The sequence below is a fragment of the Pimephales promelas genome, chromosome 20 (genome assembly GCF_988280905.1).
Source record: "Pimephales promelas chromosome 20, fPimPro1.hap1.1, whole genome shotgun sequence".
In the NCBI taxonomy this organism is placed as follows: Eukaryota; Metazoa; Chordata; class Actinopteri; order Cypriniformes; family Leuciscidae; genus Pimephales; species Pimephales promelas.
In genome coordinates this window covers 1234183-1247176 of record NC_142788.1, presented here as the reverse complement: position 1 = coordinate 1247176, position 12994 = coordinate 1234183, and the positions used below count along the sequence as shown (strand labels likewise).

Here is a 12994-nt window from a genome sequence, read left to right as displayed (position 1 = left end):
CGCAGCCAAAAATCAAGCACGGACACAAAAGATGATACAAAAAATCACATATGGGACAAAAATTTGCGCGGAGAACATCAAAATTCCTTTTCTAGACACCTTAAGGATTACAAAAAACTAGGTTAAAAAAATATATCTTTCGGGTACAGGTGAACCCCCCCTTCCTACCCTACTATTTTCTTTTTTATTCGGGTGGGTCATGACCCAGCGTTTGAAAACCTGTGGGCAAGGAGGAGTTCGCAAAAATTCAACTCGGCTTGAGCTAATCAGAGGGGAAAGGGTTTTGCTTCTAGGGCTTACAGTTAAAAAGTTATCATCATAAACGTAAGTTCAAATTTGAACAGTTAGAGGGATTAAGTCTCCAAAATTGCCATGATTAATGTTGAGAATGATCGCTATGTGTGCCACATTTCATAACTTTTCTGAGAGCGGTTTTACGGGCTGCAAATGCCATAGACTCCCATGGTGGGGAAAATAACAGGAAGATGAAGAAGAAGAACAACAACAACAAGAAGAAGAACATCCAGTATATTAAGACATAAATAAAACTATGATTAGATAAAAACAAAACAAAAATTGTTGCGGCTCAGGAGGGTGTTTTTTTTTGTTTTTTGTTTTTTTTTTTTGGGGGGGGGGGGGGTGTATTTTGACAGAAATGATTTAATGTTCACAAAAAAATATTCCTGACATAAAACAGGGAAATCTGCCCTATTATTTCTGAATAATAATGATTTAGAAAATGTCATATCTATAGCAATCATCGACAACTGCGACTGCTCAATCCTCCCTAGCGCTGAGAAGAGTAACAGATACCACGTGACCACGGCGCTCTTCGCGCGTTCATGTGCCGTTTCAGCCACCGGTCTAGATGATCGTTTGTTCCTGAATAATGACTCAAGTTTAACATCCATTTAACCGAAATGCACAGTGACATCGTCTGTGAAAACGTCAGGGCACCAACGTTTCTTCTAGCCCACCGTGTTTCTATGTGTTTCTCAGTCAGGACAGGAGGGGCGTAGGAAGGGAACGCTTTGTAAAGTGAACGCTACGCTGCGTTCAGACATGCGCAGTCAGGAATGACATTGCAGAACGGGCGTGGTTTGAATGTCATCTAAAAATCCCGTTTAATAACAACAGCCTAACCTAAGTAAACCGTTCAATTGTCAACAACAAGCTCAAGTAATAGGTGATAAATTACAATAAAGCTGTACGATAAACACTACGCGAGTGACAGCGGCGGACCGAGCATGTCTGTTCACGGTACAAGTGCATCTCTTTACAACGATAATACACATTGAACGCTTTAAATGTGACTGACTCAGAACGATATAAAACGGTGTGGTTTTGTCTATCGCTTTATGGTGTTTTGCTGGCTCTAAAAAAAGAAAGAGGCTTCTTATTCAGCGTTTATTCAACACACCGTTCTTCGTTTACTGCGAAATGAACGGAGAACGGAAGTAACAAACATCAGCTGTTATAGCGTTCGGAACGCTTTGTAATGTCCGTTTTAACACCAAATACCTCTTAGAAATGGTATTAACGTGGTACTTAAAGATATTTCAACTACGTTTCACGTTAAAAACCAAGTCTTTTCGATTCTATTGTAGTTTTGTGATGCTACCATCGAAGTACAGTAATCAGATGGTGATAACAAGATTTACTATGAAACCAAATGATTTCTATATTAATACCATGTTAATTTACTCCAGAATACTTCAAAAATAACAAGGCACTTACTGTGTTTATGTTCAATAATAAAAGGTGCCTTAAAAAATAATAAGGTACAACCATGGTAACTTAAGTTGGTGTAAAAATGGAGTTAGTATTGTTGTAACTCCATCCAGGCACTTCATTCATAATAATTCATAACATAAAGTCACTTGAATAACTTTTCCCCCACAGAACACAGAAAGTTTCTTGAAAGAAGTCTCTTATACTCACCAATACTGCAGTAATGTTGTAAAATGTTATTACAATTTAAAATGACAGTTTTCTATTGTAATATATTGTAAAATACAATTTATTCCTGTGAAGCAAAGATGCATTTTCAGTCTCACATGATTCATTCTAATACGCTTATTTACTGCTCAAGAAACACATCATTATGACAACGGCAGTGTATCATCTGACACTCAAATAAAAGGAAGTCTAACCTCTCATTTGTTTGTAATTAGCACAACTTCACAAGCATTTTTAAGTAACTACGACTTTGGCGCAGTGAAATAATCCACACTCACCCAAGTTCTGTACCTCCAGTGAACAGGGGGAGAAGTGTGTTGTGCAGTTTGCAGGACGAGGATGGTCCGGAGAGCATGGACAGCGACGGGACGGCAGTGAGGGCGAGATCCAGAGGCCCCAGTCCCCTCAGCGACAGTATGGTAGAGTATCACACTGTACACTTTCAGACTTTTTGGAGAGGAGAATACAACAGGACTGCTCAGGATGGAAAGTTAACCATCTGTGGCAGTTCCTTGTTTTCTTTTTTTAAAGGGATAGTTCACTTTGAAATTAATTTTTGGCATGTTTTATCTTACCTCAAGTGCTTCCAAGATGTAGGTGTCTTTGTTTCCGCAGTAGTTTCAATTTTTATATTTTTAGGTTAAACCGTTGTTGTCTGTCAGTCAGTCATATAATGGAGGTCTATGGTCACCACCTCAAAGAGCATGCACAGAGAAGTCCAAATTAAACGTGATTTAATGACTCGTGAATGTAAGTACACATTGATGGCCTAAGACACGAAACGAGCGGTTTGTGTGAGAAAACGAACAGTATTTATATCGTTTTTACCTCTTGTTACCACAGCCACAAAGCGCCCGCGCCCTCAGATCACTTGGACGTGGCTGTGGTTACAAGAGGTAAAAACGATATAAATACTGTTCGTTTTCTCACACAAACCGCTCGTTTCGTGTGTTTTCAATGTGTACTTAAATTCACGAGTCATTAAATCATGTTTAATTTGAACTTCTCTGTGCATGCTCTTTGAGGTGGTGACCATAGACTTCCATTATATGACTGACAGACAACAACGGTTTGACCTAAAAATATCAAAATTGAAACTACTGTGGAAACAAAGACACCTACATCTTGGATGCACTTGAGGTAAGATAAAACATATCAAAAATTAATTTCAAAGTGAACTATCCCTTTAAACTCTAATAACAGGCAAGAGTAATATGTGGATTCATGTCTATTGGTCATTTGATGGAGCAAATGCAGACGTGAAACAGTCCTATCCTGTCATGTGTTCTGCTAGGTGTCCGAGGCGGATGATGAAGGTCTCATCAATGAAATCACACATGAAATACCATGTGATTCACATGAGGTGATGGCTGTTTACGAACATACTTCATTCCTGTAATAAATAATAGCTTCAATTAGTTGCCTAACTTTTCTCTCAATACCTTTTTTGTTGTGCATGAAGGCAGATAGCGTCATTTCGACTGAGATATATGGAGCTGATTTGCAAAGAACTCTGGGAGAGATTCTGGCATACTGTCAGGTACTGATGAGGCATCGCTAAGCCCCGCCCAGAGCTCAGCGAAGGCTCAATTCTGCTTCTTGTCTTGCTTTTGTACTGCAGATTTAACAAAGATTGTTAAACATTGAGTTGTGTTTTGAAAGGCTGTCTGACGTTCAGGTGTCTTTGTGCAGGTCACATATGGAGCCATTCTGAAACTCGATGAGAAGTTCGAGATGCTCCAGGCGAAAGTAGCGAGCATCCAGAATCCAGCTGTCCTCTCTCAGGTAGACATAACACACCGTATTTGTACATCACAAATATAAATATTGAGTGTCTTACAGTAGCAGCTATAACATAGACTGTAATAAAATATGGACGCTGTGTCCGTGAAGTCACCCGTAGGTTTCTGAAGAGCGTTTTTGAAGCCTAAAGTGGGCGGGGCCGGCCGGACGGGGAGGTTGCCGCTTGAGCTATAGCCCCGCCCCAAAAAAGCCACTGTGTGGATTTAAATTTGGAGTCTATGATTGGGTCATTATTGCAGTGATTATTATGTTTATAGCATGTTATATCACCACAACACAAGGTGATTAAAAACAAACTTTTAAACTAATTATTCAAAAATTGCACTGAATTATAGCACTTTTGATATATATATATATATACGTGCCGCGGTATACACTACCGGTCAAAAGCTTTAGATCGGTAAGATTTTTTTATGTTTTTAAAAGAAGTCTCTTCTGCTCACCAAGGCTGCAATTATTTGATAAAAAAAAACAAAAAAAAAAACAGTAATATTGTGAAATATTATTACAATTTAAAACAGCGGTTTTCTATGTGAATATATAGTGAAGTGTAATTTATTCCTGTGTTCAAAGCATCATTACTCCAGTCTCTAGTGTCACATGATCCTACAGACATTATTATAATATGATGCTCAAGAAACATTTATGATTACTATCCATGTTGAAAACAGTTTTTTACATTTTTATTTCAGGATTCTTTGATGAATAGAAAGTTCAAAAGAACAGAATTGATCTGAAATGGAAAGCTTTTGTAACATTAATCACTTCCATTCAAAAGTTTGGGGTCAGTAAGAATTTATTTTTATTTTTTTGGGGGGGAAAGAAATTAGAAAATACTTTTATTAATCAAGGATGAGTTAAATTGATCAAAAGTTACAGTAAAGACATTTATAATGTTAGAAAAGATTGTATTTTAAATAAATGCTGTTCTTTTGAACTTTCTATTCATCAGAGAATTTTTTTGGGAAAAAATGGTACACGACTGTTTTCAACATTGAAAATAATAAGTTGTGTTTTTTGAGCATAAAATCAGCATATTAGAATGATTTCTGAAGGATCATGTGACACTGAAAACTGATGTGTAATCAGCAACAGTAATGATGTTGAAAATTCAGCTTTTAAATTACATTTTAAAATATATTAAAATAGAAAACAATCATTTTAAATTGTCATAATATTTCACAATATTACTGTTTGTCATTTTTTTTCATCAAAAGCAGCCTTGGTGAGCAGAAGAGACTTCATTTAAAAACATTTAAAAAAATCTTACTGATCTAAAACTTTTGACCGGTAGTATATATATATACACTCACCGGCCACTTTATTAGGTACCCCATGCTAGTAACGGGTTGGACCCCCTTTTGCCTTCAGAACTGCCTCAATTCTTCGTGGCATAGATTCAACAAGGTGCTGGAAGCATTCTTCAGGGAGTTTGGTCCATATTGACATGATGGCATCAAACAGTTGCCGCAGATTTGTCGGCTGCACATCCATGATGCGAATCTCCCGTTCCACCACATCCCAAAGATGCTCTATTGGATTGAGATCTGGTGACTGTGGAGGCCATTTGAGTTCAAGAAACCAGTCTGAGATGATTCCAGCTTTATGACATGGCGCATTATCCTGCTGAAAGTAGCCATCAGAAGTTGGGTACATTGTGGTCATAAAGGGATGGACATGGTCAGCAACAATACTCAGGTAGGCTGTGGCGTTGCAACGATGCTCAATTGGTACCAAGGGGCCCAAAGAGTGCCAAGAAAATATTCCCCACACCATGACACCGCCACCACCAGCCTGAACCGTTGATACAAGGCAGGATGGATCCATGCTTTCATGTTGTAGACGCCAAATTCTGACCCTACCATCCGAATGTCGCAGCAGAAATCGAGACTCATCAGACCAGGCAACGTTTTTCCAATCTTCTATTGTCCAATTTCGATGAGCTTGTGCAAATTGTAGCCTCAGTTTCCTGTTCTTAGCTGAAAGAAGAGGCACCCGGTGTGGTCTTCTGCTGCTGTAGCCCATCTGCCTCAAAGTTCGACGTACTGTGCGTTCAGAGATGCTCTTATTTGAGTCACTGTTGCCCTTCTATCAGCTCGAACCAGTCTGGCCATTCTCCTCTGACCTCTGACATCTACAAGGCATTTCCGCCCACAGAACTGCCGCTCACTGGATGTTTTTTCTTTTTCGGACCATTCTCTGTAAACCCTAGAGATGGTTGTGCGTCAAAATCCCAGTAGATTAGCAGTTTCTGAAATACTCAGACCAGCCCTTCTGGCACCAACAATCATGCCACGTTCAAAGTCACTCAAATCACCTTTCTTCCCCATACTGATGCTCGGTTTGAACTGCAGGAGATTGTCTTGACCATGTCTACATGCCTAAATGCACTGAGTTGCCGCCATGTGATTGGCTGCTTAGAAATTAAGTGTTAACGAGCAGTTGGACAGGTGTACCTAATAAAGTGGCCGGTGAGTGTATGTATATATATATATATATATAATAATTGTAATAATGTGGACGATAATCAACAGCTCTGTATTTTCACATTCATCTTTGTCAAAATAAATCAAATAATCTGTTAGTTTTAATAATAAAAGAGAGATCCATGTGCAGTCGTGACTGTAAATGAACTTTCTCCCTGTCGTGTTAGAGGACACATTTGTCGTCTAGATACAGAGAGCGCTGCCAGGCCAAGTCTGAGGCGCCGATGCCCCGTCTCGTTCACATCTCCTCCACGTCTCCGCTTCCGTCTGTGGAGAGCTGGAAACCCCCTGCGCTCTCCCCCGGCCCAGAGGTGCCCAGCCCTCCACGACTCCTCGTCCAGAACCCGGCGCCGACCCACGCCACACCAGAGCCTCTCGGCGCGGAGAAGACGAGTCCAGCGCCGCCACAGCCGGATCAAAGCAAGAGTCCTGCTGAAATCAGCCCCGCGTCAACTACAGACCTGTACAAGACCAGTACGTGGAAAAATGTCTAAAAGGTCTTTGTTTCAGAGAATATTTAAATGCCCCTATTATGCTTTTCTCATGTAGTGTGTTATATAGCTGTTTTTAAATGTAAAAGGTCTGCAAAGTTTCAAAGGACATGATAAATGGACATAAAATAAACGATTCCGAACTGCCTAAAATCAGCCATCAGTAATTACAATCTAGGTTTGTAACTACTTCGCATAATGGCAGCTAATGGTTTTCAATAGGTGTTTTTGGCCTTAGATGCATGTAAACCATTGTCGGACACTAAAACAAAATTAGGAACCTTAAAAGTCGCACAATACGGGCACTTTAGGTGTAATTAAAGTGTTTTTTTAAAGTGGCATTTGAACCTGACTAAATTGAATGACTTAAAGGCACACTATGCAGGAATTCTGCTTTTGTCAAACAGCGCCCCCTAGAGTCACTGTGGCGTACTTGTGTTTAACGTTACTGTCACTGCGCTCACAGCCTGATACCCCGTTTGAAGCTGTTATATTAAGGTAAATATCTTGCATACTGTGCATTTTTTGCATTAAATAAGAGATCTAGCGCTAATATATAAAATATAAATATAAAATGTGTGTTTGAACTCGTGTCCGCTGCTATCAGTGTCATGGATTCAGTGTGTGTCTTGCAGTCTTCAATCGGAGACTCTCTATTCATTCCAGTGAAATCACTAAATAAAATGCACACAAACGTGTCCCTGCTTGATATAGACTGTAACCACTGATGGACTTATTCAGTTTTAATGAGAGAGAACCTGTAACGTCTGACACGCTTGGCAAAAGATCTCCCATTTAAGAGCTCAAACAAATCTTGCGGATCGATGCATTGATTTACGGGTTGAGCAGAGAGGCTCATTCTCTTCTTGACCTCATTTGCTTGGCTTTTTACATCGTCGAGTAATGCGCGCAAGTGTCTCCATGCCTCATGTGTTGTTGTTGATGTGTGTGACGTCGTCGCCGTAAAGCATGTCGTGATTCTCGCGAGATTTGTCAAGGGCGCTCCTCTCAAACTTGCATTGCTGGTTTTTCCAGCGGCGCGCGTTTGTTTACCACGGAAGTGACTTTGAAGCGTTTATAATAAGGTACAATTCTTGCACAGTGTGCCTTTAACGCTGCCTGTGTCTGCTTGTGCTCCTGTAGGTTGTCTGGGTGGCTCCGATAGGAAGGTGTTCCTGTCAAACTCTATCCTACAGAGGGCTGGTAAAATGGCACGTCCGGGTGCGGCGGTGCGGTACCTCACACGAAACGTGTTCTCAGTGGAGGAACTTTCTCAAAGCAGCACAAATGGAAACCCAACCAGACGCCTAAAGAGACTCGACCCAAACAAGATCAATGCCATCAGAGGTGCGCGGATCTACAGCTCATGCATGACCTTCTCTGTGCAGTGTTAATTCCAAACTGTAATACATTATAGATGACTTGTTACTGTTATTTAACCCTTGTGCATCAATTAAAAAAAGTTACACATGGGTAAAAAGAATGTCCATGTTAAAAAACTCATAAAAATGTGACGCTTCGGAGCGACTTAAGTTTGGTATCATTTTAAAGAAGACCCTTTGCAGATTATTTCTGAAGTCAGAAAATAATAATAAGTAAATCCAAATAAAAGTTATATAGGTATAAGTTTATAAATATTATTTATAAAAAAATATTTTACATAAAATATATGTTTTATAAATCAGGTTTAACTCTAAACTGCAATAAAATCAAAGCCATAAATCTAAATAGGTTGTGTTCCAAATTTGAGGATGATATCTCAAAAAATGAGCTTTGGGTAACAGTTTGTTTGGGCGTAGTAACATATTTTCCCCATTGGGTGGCAGCAAAACCCCACTGGAGCTCACAGTGATTGGATTTGAATTTGCAGTTTTTCTCTCTCAGTATTACAAACACACACATGTATAACACACATACTAACCACACTCTGACATCCATACCAACACACCCACACAAATATTGGTGCATAATTTATCCAGTTGGCTCTATAATATGCCGAAGCAGAAAACAGGAATAAAGCGACATTTGTTTTATAGGCCAAACTTAAAAAAAAAATGGCACCATCTGCTAAAAAAATAGTAAAAAATAAAATTTTGAAGCCTTGCCATCAGAATGAAAGCCTCTTAACAAAGATTACATTATTTTATAGTTAACTGAACCGGGGATTAAAAATTGCAAATTGTTTTAATGGGTTTCAATGGGGACATTTTTGTCCAAAAGGTGCTGAGAGGGAGTATTTTTTTTGTACCTAATGCAAAAAATATTTTTTTAAGAAAATGACGATGAAATAGTAAAATTCCAATAATAATACACACCTGTGCCAATTTTTTTGCAGTTAGCTTTAACACAGGCAAAGTGATCAAAAAAACAAAACTGAAAAGGACAAAAATGTCCATCAGGATGCACAAGGGTTAAAAGTAATTCTTTACCTTATATTACTAATATTACTGTCTCAGAATGTATTACTTTTGAGTTACTTTCACCCAAATAACAACAGGAGTAAAACTTAACATACTAAAATTTGACGTTCTACATGTCCTTACCTCTGACAAACTCGAAGTAATGCGCATACGTCCATCTCGCGAATGTATTGTCTTCTTCTGCCATCTTCACCCATTAGCTGCGCAGAGGCCGAGATCATGCGTCGCGACACCCCTGTAAACCCGCCCTAAACACGCCTTCACTGGACTGGCACACAACACAAACGTACACCAGCAAGAGGGACATAAATCGCTATACAAATATATCAGACGCTGCCATTCAGTCTTTATTTACAAACTTGGACACCACACGCGGCTATGACTGACCACGAACAGGTAATAACATTTTTTATCCATTGTGTCTCGCGGTCTTACTGTTTTTTTTTTATTTAACAATTAAATTTTGGGCTAAACGCAAGCGTGTTGTGTTGTACTCTAAACGTGTTGTGACGCAAGCGTTACTGAACAAGTACCGAGTAAAATATTACTGAAAGTTGATTAGTAATGCCTTACACTACTGCATTACAGCAAAAAGTAATAAGTAATTGTAATGCAGTACTCCCAACACTGGTTGGCAACTAGTTTCAATGGAAAGTCGCTAAAGCTGGCTCAAAAAGTTGTGAAATGTCGCTAGATGACGTTATTTGCTAATTGTTGGCCATTTACTTACTAACCATTTAGGCCATTTTTCTCTATTTTTCTCTCCTAATCTGTGCTCACACACTGTATTTTAATATAAAATATAGCCAAATGTCCAATGAAGTCGTTCTCATTTGCATATTTATGTAACAAATATTATATAGTGACTAAAAAGTTAGTTAGCTAGATTTGTTGCTAGGTGCTTTTTAGAAAGAAGACTATTTGGCAGTGGGGTCTGCTAATTCGCTACATCACTGTCTCTGTGTGATGTCTTCTTTAAATTACATTTAAATCATGGACTTACATTTCAAACATATTAAAGGCACACTATGTAATATTTCGCCACTAGAGGTCATTTACTCAGAACAAATGTGTAGCTTTAAGCATTTAAATTATGTATTTTTTTATGTATTTATGGGTGCTGCTAGATTTAAAGGGGAGCATGATGAAAAAATATATTGGGAGCGTTATACTTTGCTTTAGATTAAAAAATAAACAAAAAAAAAATACCCAAATATAATTTTTAAGTAAATAAAGCTGTAATTTGTGTTTCGTTAGCGGCTGGGGGTGACCTTTGAACTCTAAAAACCTTTTTGCTCATTCAGAACGAAACAATTTACTTATAATTCCTAATTTTAGACAAATAACAAATATATTATAGTTTGAATACAAGTTTAAAAACAGTGTTATTAGGAAATTTAACTTTTCATCATTAAATCAGGCGATACCACCAAAAAGAAAGAAAGAGGACCATCAGGCCTTACGAAAAACAAATAGGCAAGACACCTCGCTGTAACATCGTCATGCATTCACCATTCTCACCATCACCACATCTCGCCAAATGAAATTCGTTTCAAACTCAAATGCGATATGTAGTAATCGAGTATCGATTGGAACCGGGACTAACTTTTCGTTTTTCACGGAATCGTTCAAAAGTAAAAATTTCAATTCCTAGTTTCGATATTCACAGTCCGCCGAGCGGAAGAAGAAACCGCTGAACAACACCAACGAAGAAGCGTCTACCGGAAGTGTTGGCATAACCACGCGAGTCAAACATGAGTAGCTTACGTCAGCGGTCCAAAGTGTGGCTTCACTTTTCTAAAAATAACGAAATCTCGGCAAAATGCAAAATTTGTGACAAGTATTTGTGACAGAAGGAGTATTTCCTTCAGAAAGACTGTTGGTTAGCAAGGTTAGCTAAACTTTTTTGACCCTGCCTCTTAAAAAAAATCAAAAGAATCAAAATCGAGAATCGTTAGGAACCGGAATCGAAATCGGAATCAGAATCGTTCAAATTCAAACGATACCCAACCCTAGCGATATGTACAGTGTGAAGATTATTAGCGACACTCTAACGTAACAGCAAAGCTAATGTTTTATGCTTGTTTTGGTTCAAACTAAACCGTTAACGTTTCAATCATTATATAAACTAGCTAAATCGCTGGCTATCATTAGATAAAGTCTAGCCAATTCAACATTACTTGTGTAAGCAGTGTATGTCCGTAGCGTTGTGTCCCGCGGGGGGCGTGTTGGGGGCGGGGCTTGGGTAGACCATATAATCAGATATCGCGATATTTTTAAAGGCGATTATCGATAAAATATTTTTAATACTAGCTTGATGACGCCTTGTTTTCGCTGAATCATGGGAGTTGTTGTCTTCACCTCTACAGCCGCTGGAGAATACGACGGGACTCGGACAGAAATCATATTCATGGATGAGCGGTAATGTATTTACTAGCCGCTGGAGCGACCGCTAATGAGAGACGAGCACGACACCCGGCTTCTATGATCCGCTTCTCCCGGTCATGCGTATGAGGGCGAACACTGCGCTGGTTTATCATAGTAGATACATCTGAGTGTGTGGAAACATGCAGTTACTGTACAAGACACATCTATAGGTCTAGATCTATACTAGTACTCGCCATAAATCAAGAAAACCAGATTTAAACAAAAAGTTTTCTGTCGATGAATGTATACAAACAGTTGCTCACCTGTCTAATAAGACACATCATATATTAAAGCGTCTTTGCCGTTTCCATGGTTTCTACGGTTCCTCCGGAAACGCAGGGTAACGCGGGTATGATGTCATTGATAGGCGACGTCCGTGTCCTGGTTATTTCTCTGGATTTAAACATTATTAGGAACATTTGGCATAATATATACAAATCAACAACATATATATCATTGTTCAAGTGGACATTTTAATCCACAAATCTGTCAGATTTACATGCCTTGCTCAGGATGAAGGTTTTAACAGTGTTGTGTATTTCCACAGAGTGGGCGGTGAAGAGATACCCAAAATTTGATCTTCGAGAGAGGGGCAAAGACTGGAAAGTGTGTCTGTCTGTAATAAACTCAATGGCCCGCTACTATCGGTTCATGGACAAGACACGGAAGGTGAGGATGACCGTAACTCTTCTTCTCTAACTAACACTGACGTCAGCCTTTTAAACACTGATTGAGCGATTACACGAGACTGGAGTATTCTCAAGTAGTTGTACTGAATCTAATATATTTTTAGATTAAACCCCTTAGCTGTCACCCCCCTTTTTGAGAATGGGGGTTAAAATGCACTATTCAAACTTAAATGGTTGTAAATAAGAATGCTTTGGAATATACCCAAGTTTGGTCTTGTTTTAAAGAAAACACTCAGCAGAATATTGCTGAAGTGGAAACACTTAAAAAAATTAAAGTATGAAAAAGTTATGGAAGTTTTAATTCACAGTAAATCAAATATACTGTACTATATATTTTTTATTTTATATAAAATATATATTTTACAAAATATTTTTACTCTAAAATTTCTATAAAATCAAAGCCATAAATCTTATCAAGTTATGTTCCAAATTTGAAGTTGATATCACAAAAATTGAAGTTGCCATGAGATTTTGTTTAGGCGTAGTACCAAAAATAGCCTCCGGGTGCCTTTGAATTCCATTGAATTTAGTTGTATACATTCTGCCTAAACAAATTAATACATTTCTGTTCAAATATCAATTCGGTCACAAAATTTGGAACCTTGAGACTCTGACCTTTCTGACAATATCAATTTTGTCAAGATTAGAAAAGGTTTTGATCATAAATTATGAAATATAATGACGCCCAAAAGGGGAGGAGCCTGATAAAACAAGTACCG

The 12994-nt window shown here is 38.5% G+C and overlaps 1 protein-coding gene across 1 annotated transcript in view; it reads left to right on the top strand.

The window, feature by feature from the left end:
• Positions 1-844: 844 nt before the first annotated feature.
• Positions 845-12994, top strand: part of LOC120479049 (BEN domain-containing protein 2) — a 19349-nt gene continuing 7199 nt past the window's right edge. The window contains exons 1-8 of the mRNA XM_039671322.2: positions 845-1260; positions 2257-2378; positions 3254-3322; positions 3422-3499; positions 3652-3744; positions 6416-6722; positions 7883-8086; positions 12134-12255. Of these exons, the coding sequence (XP_039527256.2) occupies positions 1248-1260; positions 2257-2378; positions 3254-3322; positions 3422-3499; positions 3652-3744; positions 6416-6722; positions 7883-8086; positions 12134-12255 (1008 nt within the window). The 5' untranslated portion in view covers positions 845-1247. The remainder of the gene's footprint in view (positions 1261-2256; positions 2379-3253; positions 3323-3421; positions 3500-3651; positions 3745-6415; positions 6723-7882; positions 8087-12133; positions 12256-12994) is intronic.